Here is a 16,384-nt window from a genome sequence, read left to right on the forward strand (position 1 = left end):
TTTGTTCCAATAAAAATTGTTCTCAAAGAATAATTCTCAAAATCTTCTCTAAAAATGGTGTATATGCCCTTAATCATTGTACAGATAAGAAATGTGTCTTTTTAATTTGTCTAGAACAGTTGTATGAGTACATTAATTGTAATCAATGTGAATAACTTCCAAGTTCTATACTTTTCATTTTTTTCTTGATTTCTGTTTTTAATTTCTCTGAAGTTTAGGAAAGTCAGTGGGGATTGAAACCAAACTGTTAGTTTACTAGTAATGAGTAGATCTTTTCATAGTATCTTAGATTACTACAACTTAAAGTAGAAGACATCCTAAGAAATGAAGGAATAATAATCCACGAGGAAATGTATTCTTTGGTAATGAAGGTATTCATATTATAACTTTAAGATTTGGGAAGAATGTTATCAAATTACTGTGATTTTAATTTTTATTGCATTTTCTTTATATCTTTTACCTAACTCTGCATTTGAAGTGTATCAACTAACCTAGATAAATAAAAATTTTAAAAAAGAAATGTTTCTTGTTACTCTATTTAGGATCATATTATATTAGTTATAGTGATTCCCTGCCAGTTAATTCACATTAGGTGTTCCTGAGTCAGGAAACCTGCTTTTCCTTAATGAAATGAATGGCATTAGTTTGTAGGTATCACTAATAATAGATTTTACATGATGTCTTTCGGATAATTTTCAGGTTTTTTTGTAGTTGGTATATCAAAAAAGAAAATAACAAAATACCAGTGTTAACATAAAAGGTGGAGATTCTTCTCTTTTATATGTCCTTCTAAGTTATCCTATTAAAAATTGAGGAATAATTAGAAAATATCAAAATTTAGACTACATTGAGGAATAATCAAAAAGCCGGGATGGATGTGTCTTTTGCAGGGTACATAGACATGAGGATGTAGCTAAAGTCATATCTAATTTTCATCTTCTTCCTTCGTGTATGTAGTACAGATATTTTAGTTTTGTTCTCTATAGATCTGAATCCTCAAAGCAGTAGGTTGTGGATTTGTCCCTGAAATACAAAGATAAATTGAAAGATGGTGACCTCTTCAAGTGCCCTGTTTTCTGTATTTAATCTTGAATATTTCCTTTTACCTCCTCTTTGATACTTTCAAAGATAACTCTTCATCAGTATCATAGGTAACTTTTCTGGGTGGGCAAAATGACCTGTTTTTTGTCAGTATAATGTAAGAACAGATGTAATCCTTACAACTTTATTCCTCCCTTGGAAACTATAACATCTAAATTTTTAATAATTGAGATGAGTATAATGCGAAAAGTACAAAATAGTTATTGACTCAGTTTTATTTTAAAAATGGTTTTTTAACTCTTAAACAAAATGTCAGTGCATATTGCTGCATTTCATTTTCATTTAGCACTATCTTCTTATTTTTCTTTTTGCTAAAATAGCTTTATGCTACTATTATAAAGAAAAGATACACAGTTTTTGGTATTTAAAGTTGTTTTTCTAGAGATGGCCCTTTTCTATATAGATTTTTTGTCTTTTCTGGTTGATGTAGTTATCTTTTCCAAGAGACGCTTTGAAAATGACTGTTTTCTTTTTATTCAAATTGTTCTCTCTCCATGTGTGTATATATATTAATATATATATTGATTGATAGTAATAAAATACAGCATATGTATTCTAAAGTATTTTTTCTCATTTGCAAAATAATCAATTTTCATCTTGGTAAATATTTAGATGTGTAATGAAAAAGCTGTTTTCTTATTGGGTAGGTTCTACCAAAATGCAAATTCCCTTCTGCAACTCTTGAGGTTTTCCCTTTTTCTCAATCAATCCCTCAGGCCCACACCTTATTTCCCCTACACCTGTTTTCCTTACTTGGTCACCACACACATGCTCCTCCTTCTTAGACTCCTTCGCTAGGTAATTTCTAAGAACTCTTCTTTTAGATGTAACTTTTTTTGAATCTCACTATCTGGATTGAGGCTGAGTGTGATTTCCACCCCCTCCCACTCTCCCTAGACGTTGTAGATAATGGCACTGGGTTTATTAGGCCCTTTAATGACTGGGGCAACAGAACCTCTGTGGGGTCCTTTGCAGCAAGGTCGATTTTTTTTCTCTCCTAGTGAAGGGTTTGGGGAGATTGGCTGTAGTAAAGAGGAGAGAAGGAATTTATTCTGGGTTTTATTGTATATTACTATAGCCATTGAAATGGGAATTGAATGAGCAAACACTGTATTTATCCATTTGCCCCACCTTTTCTTGGGCCTAAGATTTAGCAATAGTTAGAGAGAAGGGAGAGTGGTGTTTCCAGATGTCTCTGGGATACAAGAGGAATTCCTGTTTCCTAGATTTGATTAGATTTCATACTGGGAGACTGACAAAACTTGTGTTAGTGGAAGGGCTCTCTCTGTAGGCAAGAATGATGCCAAATATGAAATAATCCCAAATGATCTCTATTTGGCTTTGAAACACTTGCATATGAATACATCCAAGCTGACATTTCACTTCAAACAAAAATAAAAATACAAAAGCCACATGTGTGATGACCTCATTAATCCCAGCAAAGCATTTACTTAACAAGTGGGTTAATCTATGACCAATAGAAGGCACCAGCCCAGTCAGTGATGATTTCTCAAAGCTTTTTGCTTGCAGGCTGTGTACAGCAGAGTTTACATACAAAGATAAGCAAGCAAATAATGAAGTAGGGTAGGTGCTAATTATAATGGAAAGGTGGGGCATTGGACCAGTGTTTGAACTATTGTGTTCTGTGTTATGTCTTTAACCTTCACCATGACCCTGTGAACAAACTGAGTCCTACAGTTAAGAAGTAGGCAGGGCTTTAACCTACGTATTTGCTGCGAAAACGCTGTACTTCTATGCTGCTCCCAGTCTCATTCTGTATATTTCCCATTCCCTCACCACTGGTAACGACTGTAAACTATTCTGGTTTCACCTACCGAGGACTCAAATTTCTCATCTGTAAAATGAGACTGGTAAATTATGTATTCTGTAGTTCTAAAATTCTGTGCTTTTTGTTGTTAACTTTGAAAAGAGGGATTTGTCAGAGATAAACGTAGTAGAGGATGTTAGGCTTTGTTTTGCTTTGTTTTGCTGTTTCTGTGATTCAAATTTTTTCCATGAGATTTAGAAGAGAACATATTTGAATAAAAGGAAACTAATTCATAAAGTTAAACATTTGTCGATAATAATACAGAAGGTTTAAAGTCACACAGGGGTAAACTTCACTGTATCAGGAATGTGTTCAACAGATACATCTGTATTTTGGTATTTGAAAAGTTAGAACCTGTTTATAGACTAGGAGGTCAGAGAGAGGATACAAACCTATCTAGCATAATATAGACAAGTTGATGTTCTTAAATAAAACATAGTCGGTGGATTGCTTGACCTTTTATTTTTCTTCCCTTGTAATGAGCAGCAAAAATTTCAAGATATTTCAATCAGGAGAAGAAACAGCACTTGGATTAACTACAGACCAAGTAGTTATTAAATAATTGTGTTAAATTTACCTTTATAGAGAGATGCTCTTAATAACTATAGAAAAACTAGTAAGTTCATCATTATAAATTGATGTTGTAAGATTGACAGATACCAAATGGGAGAATGTACGGTTTGGATAACCTTTTATGTTGTAAACATGGACTGCTTAGTGACTGACTACATTTTAAATTGGAAATGTTTCCATGTATAATTTTACTTGAAGTGACTATTTTGATGTTTTTGAAAGTCAAAATAATCTTAGTAGCGGTGCAGTTGTTTTAACAATCAGCGAGAGGAAGGACAGTAGCTTCATGTTTATTCCATCCTGTAATGAATTGGTAGAGTCAAACTGGAAGCGTACATAGCTGCTTCTGTCATTAATATGCTGAGTTTTTTCTAGCTCCTCAGTGGTTTGATTTTATTTTTTCCTTCAAGAGATACTTATTTTAAAAGGATCTTACCTGTCTCTTAATTCTGCTGTGTAGCAAGAATCGTGTTTTAAAAGAATATCACAGATTGTCCCCGTCAGTTAGCTAATATTCACACTTAGTGGTTCAAAGTCCAAGCCCTGGGGCTAAGTGCTTTAAACATATCTTATTTAATTTTGGTTTGCTAATAAGTATAAGATGACCTTGGAACACAAGATCCTTAATTGTGGTTTCTTGTTGGAAGGCAGAGTTGGAAAGGCAACCTTTCCTTTACTTTATTAAAGTTGATATGGTACTGACTTGTCATTGTTTGAATATACTAGATATAAAAATTGACAGTGATAATTTATTTTAATTTTTAAGTATAATTAAAATGTGAAAATATTACTGTCTTTGTTTATGATGAATACTAAATTTAAGCTAAGCTATAAGGTGTGCTGTTTGGAAATATGGAAGATACAAGAATGAAGCCAGATAACAAGAGTTTATGCTTGTATGTCCTACTGATGAAGACTTTCAGACAAGTTATTTCCATGGGTAGGTGATGTTACTCTGCATGTACATATACACTATACTTTTTGCATGATTTCACATGTAGGAGTGGTACAATTTTGACTGGACTGTTGACCTGTTGCCTCAATTTGGTTGTGGTGGGGGGAATGTGAGGGCAAGAGGTTGTGAATGGTACTTGTGATATAAATTTTAAAATAAATCACTATTTTTTTTTCAAACACAAAACACTTAATAAAGCCCTTTTAAAAATAGAACGTTTGGTCAAATAGTCAATATTGTACTTGACCCTCATATCTTCTGCAACCAAGTATTTGGACATCACACAGTATCTTGATTCCATAATAATCATTTTGAACTCTGACGAGAACTCCATAAATGTTACAGCTTTCTTTTCTTTTTAGAAAAGAAAAACCTCAGACAAGAACCAGTTTTTTTGCTATTTGATCTAAAATCCATTACTAACTGATACGGAGGCCACACTCTTGAATTTTATGAACATGATTTACCCTTTTGGGAATTGGCAATTATTCTTAAGTAGTCAACTGAAATTGTCATGATCGTCAGAATTTCATATTGTGACATGTCTGTTCCTTATACGGTGGCACTTAACTCATTTACTTTTATGTTTGGTCATTTTTTATTTTAAAAATGTTGCTACATAAACCTATGGCTTGGGAACTTAGTCTTAAGGGATAAGTACCCCAAGTGTGTTCCATGTTTTGTTCAGTGACAGTTTACACAATGGATGTTTGTATTAAAACAGTAATCCTTCATTGTGTTTTATTTTAATGATTCGTTGGCATATGTATTCCTTCATAGTCAAGAGTTTCATAAAATAGGTCTGTTTAATGTTAATTTGTTGGATGATATTAAAAAATCTTTATGGAAATAAGTGATTTGCTTGCACTTCATAAATAGCTGTTGGGGGAGGAAAAGCATTTTATTTTAAAATGGCAGTAGTAGTAAGGGATGTGTTTCATAGTTGACTGAAAACTTTATTTTTGCTTTCTGCTTTTATATTAGAAAAGGGTAGCATTTTAAAGCATGTATCTATTCTACAAGCATGAATATTGAATTATTTTAGCATGAATCACTGCAGTGTAATTACTTCAGAGCTCAGCTGCCATTTTCAGCTAGTTAGGGTGATTTGGAGGTAGAAGGGATCTCTTTTTTCTAAGAATTTTAACATCTTCCTCTCAAATAACCCATAAGGTTGTGTATCATTTCCTTGGAGTGTGAGCTGGTTGTTTTTCTCAGGGAAAATAAAATAGAAATATCCCTCATAAGACATCCAAAGCGAAATCCCGAAGATGGATTTCATGAGCATTATCTTTTTGTAGAATATTGTAAGATGCATAACATCCCTAATATTATAAAAGAGCTTTACTGGAAATAGATGTCAGTCAAGTAGAGCTCTTAAAGTAGAAAAATATATATTTGATTTTCTTCTCTGAATCTTTTAGGGACTTCTAGTATTAGCTACTAAGAGGAAGAAACTAGATTCATTCTCTTAAAATTTAAATTGAGCTTAATAGTTTGCATCAGTGTTTTTCTTTAAAAAATCAGTTTCACTTTCTCTGTAGAGTCTTCCCCTTTCTCTTAATCTTTTGCTCTTTAGGAGAATGACAGGAATTCAGTGTAACTTTTGTTCAATATATTCTTGTCTTTGTTCTTCATAATAACACCCTTTTTCCTCCTTCCCAAATGTGTCCCTCATCTTTGTAAGCTCGGGTTATCTCTTTCACTTTCACATCATGTACAAAATATTAGATTGTATAAAGTGCAGCTTTTCTGACCATGTAGAATCATAAGACAACTGGCATTTAGGGGGTCTTAGTTGCAGAAGTATTTTTCACCCCACAAGTTAGATACAAGTATACATTTTCTTTCCTCCCTAGATGGACCTCCAGTTGTAGCTCATTATGATATGTCTGACACCAGCTCTGAGCCAGAAGTGGTAAATGTGGACAATTTATTGGCGGCTGCAGTAGTTCAAGAGCACAGTAATTCTGTAGGAGGCCAGGACACAGGAGCTACCTGGAGGACCAGCGGGCTTCTAGAGGAGCTGAATGCGGAGGCAGGTTGGTCTCCCTCCCCCACCTCACCCCTTTCTCTGATGGTATAGTATGCATGTGTCCTGGCAGCTATTTTCCTTGCTGAGGAGAGCAGGCATCTGGCATTAGATGATTGTGGCTTCCAGGGTGCCCTTTATAACAGAAAAGATTTGGGTAGCATGTCATTCGTCTTTCCTAATCACAAGAAAGCAAAAATGAGAATATCTAAGACAGTAATTGTAGGCATCAGTAGATTTCAGTATATGTACTTCTTGAGTTAAAAATGCCTAACATGTAAAAATTACCCAGATGACCTGATACTACCTCCCACCCCCACCCGCAGTCCCATCCCCACTTCTTAGTGGTTTCACTCACTTATCGACCTTGTAGTTTGGGGAGGGAGCTGTTACAATTTGCCCTGTGGGGCTGTTGCAGTGCAGTGTTGCACTGTTTCTTCTGCCTCTCAGTGTGCAGTGTCCCTGTTAATTCCTTTACAGTTGTTCTCATTTTGTCTTTTCCAACTCCTTTCTTTGCGTTGCTGTCTCTGTTATCTCAGGAAAATCTCCTGTCTTGCATTGTTTATCTTGGTTCTGTGATGATTCTTAAGAGTGATATTTTATTCTCTGAGAAATCTATTGCTGTTACCTTTGAAAACCTTGCACAGTGCCTCCAAGTCTCCTTCATTATGTTCCTCAAAACTCTTTCTTCCAACATTCTTTCTAATTTAAACCTTTTTCTAAAAGTACTAGTGCTTTTAGAAAAGTTTAAGAGGTAGAGGGGATTGAGAGACAGACTGCTTACGTAGTGTGTATTTTCTTTAGTGTCATAGAAGGACTATAGTTTTCTAGTTAAATTATAAATTGCGTTGGCTTAATAACTACCTAAAATATTTTTATGGGAAATGAGTTTTGTATTACAAAAATAACAGTGGGTTATAATTTAGGACTTTTTATATTGAAATTGTTAGGAAGTAAAAGGGGAGACAGAATTCCACAGATCATTGTCATTAATTGTTCACTTCATAATCTTTGATTGAAACTGAATAAAAAAGTTTCTCTTATTTGTTGAGCTTCTGATTAATTTATTGTGACTAATTTTGGAACAGGACCTGGATTTAGTTTTAACTGTGTTGTGACTGCTAACTGCCTATTTAACCTTGGACAAGGTGATTCTCCTCTGGACTTCAGTTTTTATATGTATAAATACTTGATTTGCCCAACAAGGATCTTTTAAGTATTTATTAATGTGTATAAGTACTTTGAAAAGAATTAAGTAGTAATACTTTATATCAAAGGGGAGTAGTTTATCTTAATTTTCATCCATTGACAGTTAAGTGATCCTTTCTACTTACTACCCTGTTTCCTTAGTCTTGCCATGAAATGTAGACCACTTTGTAGTAAATTCTTAGGAAAAATATGAACAATTACTTTTTGTTTTTTTGCTTTTCATACAGAGAATTTTAATACTAGTTTGAACTATATGGAATTGTTAATATTTGACTTTCTCATCTATAACAAATTTAGCAGTTTAATATGAGTTAACCTAAAAGTGCAAGGCTTGGGGTCTTACAGTATCATTAAAGTCACTAGCATTGGGTGGGGGGCGGGGAGCATCACATTTTCAGGTTCAAGTAATTGTTAGCTTGATTATTTAAAAATACCACCAGCCTTTGGTGCTTAGCTCTAAGCTCTAAGAAATAAAACATGGCAAAAATATTTGAGGAGGGAAACAGCCCCTCTCTACTCCAAAGCTCCCCTGAATTTGGTATTTAATGTCTGGTATTCCTGTGTATTCCTCCATACTTCTACTGCATTTGTTCTGTATCTGTAAACAAGCATGTTTTAATACTAATTAGTATTACATAGAAGGTAGTCATTTGCAACTTGCTTTTTTAGTTCAACATGTTGTGAAGTTTGTTCTTGTTGATGTGTTGCTATAGTTCATTTACTTTTCACTGCTATTTAGTATTCCAGTGTATGACTGTATCATAATAGACTTACCCATTCTCTTCTTGGACATTTAGGGTACTATTCCAAATGATGCTGCCATTGACATTTCCTGTACATGTCTCTTGGTACATGTGTAGAGAAAGCACATGTGTGTGCTTTCTCTGTATATTACAAATCATGTGTAGATTTTTGTATATCGTAGGACATGGATATCACTGTTCAAGAGATCCCCATGTTATTTTCTTATGAAGCCATTTATTGGCTCATTCAAAGTTTTGGGTTTTTTTAAATACCTAACATACAGGTCTGTGAGTAATAAATAAAACTTATAATACACTGTAGTCTTGATGTAATTATCATAGTGGGAACCCATCTTGTGAATTTGAATATACTTACCATATCATAACAAAATGTTCATAGAATTTATTCTCAATTGCCAGTTTATAGTTTTGATACTTGGGAGTATTAGTATCAATTATATGGTCATTCTTGAGTTTGGAGTTTAAGGTAAATGTTGTAATGGTTAATCCGAGTCTTCCTTCTCTCTCTCCCAATAAAATAAAAACCCAGTCACTGAACTAATTAATTAATAGCAGCAGTGGCTAATTGATAGCAGCATCTCAGACCAGGTCTACAGTCCCACTCCATTTAGAATCGCATAAGCAATCATTAGGGATAGAGTAGCTTATCTCTTTTTCTAAGCAATTAGATGATGTTCTTGTAGGCAAAATAGTTTTTACTGTTTAGTTTTAGTTTCAACCAAGGAAAAAGAGTTGAAATTAGGAAAGCCATTGGTCAAGAAAAAATTCTGACCCAGAAAACTTTCTGAACTTTCCATTTCAGCTCTTGCCATTTGTTTACTCTTTCTCACTTGATGCTAGAAGTGGACAGTATAGTGGGTGGCGCTTGCTGCCAGCAAACAGCCTGATTTTGAACCAGCAGCCACTTGCATACTGTGTGACTTCAGGTAAATTATGTAAAGCCTCAGTTTTCCCTATCTACAAAACTTGGATAAAACTAGTATCCACCCCAAGAGGTTATTATACTGTTATGTGGAATAACATATAATGTGATTCATATAGGATGAAGTACACAGCAGGCCCTCAGGAATGCTAACTGGCATTATGTTAATACATTTATGCTGAAGTAGACTAAGGAAGTGATTAATGGACCCGGTCAGTGGATTTCTAATTTATTCTCCTGCCCTGGAATGAGTTGCTCTTGCTGCAGTATTTCCTAAACTTTACCTGAGTGTAGAAATTACCTGGAGTGCTTATAGATATTCAAACTCCTAGATTTCTCCCTGAAAATCTTGTAAATAGATCTGAAATGGGGTCTGGGAATCTAATCTGTTTTTAATAACTTTTGCATCAGACATGTTTAGGAAACTGTACCAGTATATCTGAAAATAGCTTAATTTTTGTTTATTGCTAATAATAGCTCACTGTAAACATAAATGTAGATGAGGCCAAAAGAAGCAGAAGTCTGAAGTACTCTTGGTGTGGAAGGCTTATAATTATTACACAATTTATTTAGAGGTCCTCCACCCCCGGAAATTAAAAATTCTAAACAAATGATCTCATTTTTTCCATCAGCCTTCTTCTTAAGAAGGTAGACTATGAGCTTTTTCCCCATCCTTAAAATAGGTCTGGTAATCTTGATTTGTCCATAATACAAGCTTAGTTGTAGTGAAGAGAAAAAAAATCTTGGGTTTCCTGTTCTTAGAGTAGGGCTTTTTATGATCAGACCAGAATGACCATGTTTCTATTGTTAGCACTATTATTTTTTAATATGTTTGTTTATTTGTGGTTGTGTTAGGTCTACGTTGCTGCGTGCGGGCTTTCTCTAGTTGCAGTGAGTGGGGGCTACTCTTCATTGCTGTGCGCGGGCTTCTCATTGTGGTGGCTTCTCTTGCTGTGGAGCATGGGCTCTGGGTGCGCAGGCTTCAGTAGTGGTGGCTTGGAGGCTCTAGAGCGCAGGCTCAGTAGTTGTGGTGCACGGGCTTAGTTGCTCCGCGGCATGTGAGATCTTCCTGGATCAGGGCTCGAAACTTCGTCCCCTGCATTGGCAGGTGGATTCTTAACCACTGCGCCACCAGGGAAGCCCTCTATTGTTAGCACTTTAAAATCGTTGTATCAAGTCTTGTGAAGGAGATCAAGTTTCCTCTTGTTCAGCTGGTACATGTGGACTGTAAGATTTTAGATTTCTGATCTCCTTTTCTCCCACTTCTTAAAGTTTTTAATATTTTTGTTGAAAAAATTTAACACACGGTAATAATTTGTTTGCTTTAAAGTTAAATGAGTAGTGATTTAAGATAGTAATCATTTTTATACCTAGCATGCCTCTGTCATCCAGTATGTAATAATTTTATATATTTCAAATAGTCTTAGGACTAGTTCTTAGTAGATATATGATTTAAAAAGAAAATGTTTGCCATGATAATTTAATTACTACCTTTTCTACTTTCTGATTTATTTATGTGTTGAAAAGATCTGTAGTGGGAGGACAAAAATTTAGAATTTTCTTATAGAGTGAAAGCAGTTATCTTTCCAAAGAGCTACACAGGGAAAGACCTACACAGAGACAACCAGCTGCCACAATAATTAAATATAAATCCTCTGCTTTATTTTCAGTTTAATATATGGTAATTGTGGTATTTACACTTTTTCTACAGAGCTTATTCTTATTCTAGAATAGGAGTAGATTACTACCACTGACAGTATTTGAAGAACCTTATAACATCTTTGACTCGCTTTTGTGTATGCTTTAGGCACTACTTTGCCATTGGATTCCTTTGAGGTCAAGGGGGGCTGGTGCAGTGTGGGTATGGCCCAAAGTCCAGAAGAGTGTTGGGCTCTGCACTAGAGCTTCCAAAAGAATGTGTGACTTGCTGAAGAGGGTTACATTGAGAGAAAAGGACTAATTGTCCTGGCTCTGAAATAGAGGAGGGGATGCATTCCTGGCTGTTGGAGAATGCCATGGTGTCTCTTATAGAGCATGGGATCCCACAGGTTCAGTGTGGATCCCAGCTGACTTGTTACCTGAGTGGCACGTTTTATTTAATGGCTCTGAGAGGAAATGTGGTAGAACACTCACACCATTAGTCTAGAGTTGTTAACACTCACCAGGAAATTTGTTTGTACCCTCCCACTCCACCTCACCCCCCCAACCCTGCCCGCCTCCCCTGTTTTATCTTGTACTGACTTTTAGACCAAGCAATAAAGATAGTGGCTACAAGAGCAGACCCTGATTTTAAGTGATCAGTTTTAGAGCATCATACAGGTTAACAATACTAAATGCCAGCAAGTTTGGATTATAAATTTTATGGCCAAAAGTGCACCGCCAAAATGGTTTGGATTCATCTCATAATGTAAAAGCAATATGTAAATTATTAGTTTCTGAATACATAATGGATGAATAAAGTTAGAAGAATCTTAAATTTTGGTGATAGTTAACTTGCTTTTCTTTTTTTTAAAAGATTTAAAAAATATATTTATTTTATTTATTATTATTTATTTTTTGGCTGTGTTGGGTCTTCGTTGCTGCGCGCGGGCTTTCTCTGGTTGTGGCTAGCGGGGACTACTCTTCATTGTGGTGCACAGGCTTCTCATTGCAGTGGCTTCTCTTATTGCAGACCACGAGCTCTAGGCACATGGGCTTCACTAGTTGTGGCACACAGGCTCAGTAGTTGTGGCTCGTGGGCTCTAGAGCACAGGCTCAGTAGTTGTGGTGCACGGGTTTAGTTGCTCCAAGGCATGTGGGATCTTCCTGGACCAGGGCTCGAACCCGTGTCCCCTGCATTGGCAGACAGATTCTTAACCACTGCGCCACCAGGGAAGCCCCTGCTTTTCTTAAAATATAAAATTATGAGCAGAAGTAGCATAGTAATTTTTCATTTCATCCCTCTTTAAAAAAGAAAAAGGCAGAGTGATGATATGTCCTGATCTGAAATGAGGCTATGTAGGTGATAGGGTCAGGATGAGGAGCCTAATCAATGAAGACTCGTTATTTGGAAATATTGATGACTGTGACATTTCACAAATTGGAATTATAAATTAGAACTGTGGAAATAGAGCTGGGCACAGAGCTACTAAGAATTAACTAATTCTGTCATGTTCTTTTGTTTTCTTAATTTCTGTTGTTTAAAAGCATTGAGTAATCAGGGAAGAAGAGTTTGGTTATAGCAACCATGACTTCTTAAAATTTGCCTTTTTAATTTGGTTTAATTCAATTAGCTTCTTTATTTTTAGTATGGTTAAGGCTGAGCCCCTTGCTGTGAGTCTGCCACAGGGGGTTTTAAGTGTCTCTTGGGGCTCTCTACTCTTTGCTTCTTAGTGAGTAGGCATGGAGAGCTTGGGGGTGGCTGTCCATACAGATAATGAGCATTCATATAATAATGAGTAATAGTGATAGCAGGGCTTAAAGTGGAGAGGGGAAGGAGAGAGGGGGAAGAAAGAAAGAAACTAAGTGCCAATAGTGTTTCACATTGAGTGAAAGGAAAACTTCTTGGAAGATAAGGACTGCTGGTGTTGGTACATGAGGATGGAGGACAGTAGTTTGTAAGTGATCCTGATCCCCAGCCTGAGGTGTAGGAGTCAGGCCTGCAGGGGAGGCAGCATTTTCAGGAAAGTCAGGTTTCCACAAGGAGGTGAAGAGAAGGTTCAGTGCCATTTTCCATAGAGCTACCACTCCAGAGGGCAGTGGAGTGGGAAGGTCGTGGGAAGGGGAGTAGTAGGTGGCTGGAGCAAAGGAGAGTAACAGCTGAGTAGGGGACAAGACAGACAAATGGGTGGTCCCAGAGGGTTGTATATTTTGTGGGTGGCGAGGAGGGCGGAAGTACGTTTTACTTCTCATAACCATTGGTTTTCCTCCTGCCTCTTCCTAATGCTTTCTCATTTCGCACAGGCGGCGTTTTTGGACTCACACTGTTACTTCCACCGCACTATTCCCCTGCCTCATTGAACCTATCGCCCAGTCCTTTTTCAGCTCCCCCTAGCTGCATTTCTTTCCCTGTCTAGAGTATGTTAAGCCCAACTCTCCTTTACCGACATCCTCAGCTCCTCGTACAGCTGGCTTTCCTGTTGTACCCAGCTGGCCAAGTCTGATCTCTGGATGCACACTCACAGCCTTTATCCACACTGGAGATGATTTTTCATGTAGTTGGAAAGTTGTGGGTCGTAGTAACTTCCTAACCTGCAGTCTCATCCTGGCCCTCAGTGCTGCCCAGCACCCTCCCCCACCCTTTCCTTAGGCAGCGTTCTTTCCTCACAGTGGCTGCTTCACTTTTCTAAACTGACTCTGCTGCCCTACCCACACCTGTGCTCTGCAGATGGCCTTTCTGCATTCTTTATAGATCAAGATTACCTCAGCTTTCTGCCATCATAGCTATTCTCTGCCTTTTTTTCTAAATATGGCCAGTAAAAATACTACAGGCACATATGCATCCCCCTCCCTCAAACCCATATTCCTTTCAGTACCGTCTATGGCCTTTTCCTCCACAGCCAGACTTCTTAAACTGTGTCTGCTCTTCCTTCCCTTCCATTCTTCTTCGGCTTGCTTTGCTACATTAGCTTCAGCCCCATCATTCCTCTGAGGTTCCTCTGGCCAAGGTCATGTATGGTCATCTTATCACCAATTCTAGTGGCCTCTACTTAGTTCCTCCTCTTATTGGGTCTCTGTATTGGGCATTGTTAAGCACTTCTTCCTAGAAATGCTCTTTTTATGGTGCCCTGGCTTCATATCTTCAGGTTTTCTTTCTCTGTCTCTTGCTGAACTTTGGTGAGCTCCTCTTCCTGTGCCCATCCCTTAATTATTGGTGTTTATCAAGGTTCTGTTCTAAGCCCCCTTCACTCCTCTGGATGACCTTTATCTCCCCACCTATTGGGAGGACTTATCAAATCTGTTATTTCCTCTCTAGACCTCTGACCTGAGCTTTACCTTACCTGAGTAGTACCTTCAACTGCCTATTGGACATCTCAAAAGCACATTATCATCCTAAGCAACCACCCTCACATGTTCATTGGTGCACTGAATGGCACTGTATCCAGTTACCTAAATCAGAAACCTAGGCATCGTTTTTACTTTGCCTGATTCCCAACGTTACTCACCCTTTGTACTTAGAGAAACACAATATTTCTCCTTTTGTTTCTTTCCTAGTTCAGCCATAGTCGTTTCTCACCCAGGAAACTATAACAGTCTAACTGGTTTCCTTGCCTCTAGTATTTCTTGCCCTGCTACTGGTTCCATTTCCATACTCCAAAAGGAAAAATTTCAAAATACAAAATCAGATCATGTCATTCTTCTGCTGAAATCCTTCATTGGCTTCCTACTTCTTAAGGTCAAGTCCAGACTCCTTACCCGTGATCTGACCTCTGCTGACTTTGCCAGCTCATTTCTCATTGCTTCTTTTTTTACTACCATTATCCCAAATCTCAACAAACTTTTATACCCTCAAGGGCACACAGTATTCCTTATGGTACTTCCCTTCACCTGTGCCTACTCTTCCCCGAGAGCTCAGTGTCCTTGATTATCCTCAAGTCCAGGAAACATTCCTTTTCTCTGTGCATCCAGGGCATTATTATTTACCTCCCTATCAGACTAGTTTTCAAGCCATAATGCAATGGACTGCTTTTTATTATCCCTGACTATATTGTAAGCTCGTTGAGGGTGGAAACTGCCTCCCTTGTTTATTCCCTGTAGTATTCCTGGCACTGAGCACAGTGCACAGCATATCATAAACAAATATTTATTTTAGAAACAAATAGATAAAGTAGACTGTTATAGCTGTGCAAAGCAAGGCTGCTCAAAATACTGAATATGGACAAGTTGAAGGTTTGGGAAAAAGGGAGACTATCAATTTGTATTCCTCCGTAGCAGTGCAGTAGGAACCGTGTTCATGACGACAGTCTTAACTACAACATTGAAGTAGAAATTGGATAAAAGACTTGGCTGCAAGCAAAGTATTGGGGTCAGAACAAGAATCTAGGTATACCAAATCCAGACTTAACCAATTCCACTTAAGTAACCACCCTAGCTTTAACAAAACTGGGTTTTTTCTGGTGGATGCCACCTTTTGTATGCTTGTAGGGTTCAATACCACTGCCCACACCACATAGAATCCTATCTAGATTATTTTTTAATACAGAAGGTTAACAAGCCTATGCAGACTGTAATACAATCTCAATCACCAGTTGTATCTAGAAGCCTTTTTAATCTTCTGTTTTCTCATATGTGCATCATTTTCAATTGAAGAAAAGAAGTAAAAATATTATTAAAGAATTATAAAAAAAGGACCCACAAGCATATTCAAATTTGATTACTTTTCATAGCTTTTAACTAGCCCATACATATTTTTATCTTGTTATATGAATCTCTTTGCATGCTATACATACACTTTCCCCAAATTTCTACATAGCACTCCAGTGACTATCGTTTGACATCATGACACTTTGCTTATTTAAAGTTTTTTCTGTTAGGCTAAATTCTCAGAGATGGGATTATAGGGTCAGAGAGTGTAAAAATTGTAAGCCTTTTGCTTTGGGATTGTCCATGATTTTCCAAAAGGGTTATACTAGAAGTTGGCAGGAGTATGAAAGTACAAGGTTTCTTAATGACCTTGAAGCATTGAAGTGAGTGAGGTGAGAGGGGAAGAGAAAGTTGTGTACATAAAATCTTATTTATATTGGTTTAGCTTTTATGATGTGTCACAAGGGATTTTTTTTAAGTAGGGAGAAATAATTTTGTATCAGATGACAATATATGCAAATAAAAATACCCTTTAAAGAGTAAATGAAAATTTGTACCTGTTGCGACTCTGTTTATTCCATGTTAACTCCTAGATATTCTAAAATTCATCCTTTTAAGTCAGAACATTCAAGAGCTGAGTACATAGGTTGAATTTTAACCCTTTTTTTTTTTTTTTGGCCCCAACCGGGGATTGAACCCACACCCTCAGCAGTGAAAG

The 16,384-nt window shown here is 36.9% G+C and overlaps 1 protein-coding gene across 3 annotated transcripts in view; it reads left to right on the forward strand.

Moving 5' to 3' along the window:
* Positions 1-16,384, forward strand: part of ARK2N (arkadia (RNF111) N-terminal like PKA signaling regulator 2N) — a 78,537-nt gene that overhangs the window by 48,239 nt on the left and 13,914 nt on the right. For 2 of the 3 annotated variants that reach the window (XM_060118774.1, XM_060118772.1), the window contains exon 3: positions 6,317-6,499. The exons of the other annotated variant lie outside the window; for it this stretch is intronic. In XM_060118774.1, coding sequence (XP_059974757.1) covers positions 6,317-6,499 — 183 coding nt within the window. The remainder of the gene's footprint in view (positions 1-6,316; positions 6,500-16,384) is intronic. 3 annotated transcript variants of the gene reach the window in all.

The sequence above is a fragment of the Mesoplodon densirostris genome, chromosome 15 (assembly GCF_025265405.1).
Source record: "Mesoplodon densirostris isolate mMesDen1 chromosome 15, mMesDen1 primary haplotype, whole genome shotgun sequence".
Taxonomy (NCBI): domain Eukaryota; kingdom Metazoa; phylum Chordata; class Mammalia; order Artiodactyla; family Ziphiidae; genus Mesoplodon; species Mesoplodon densirostris.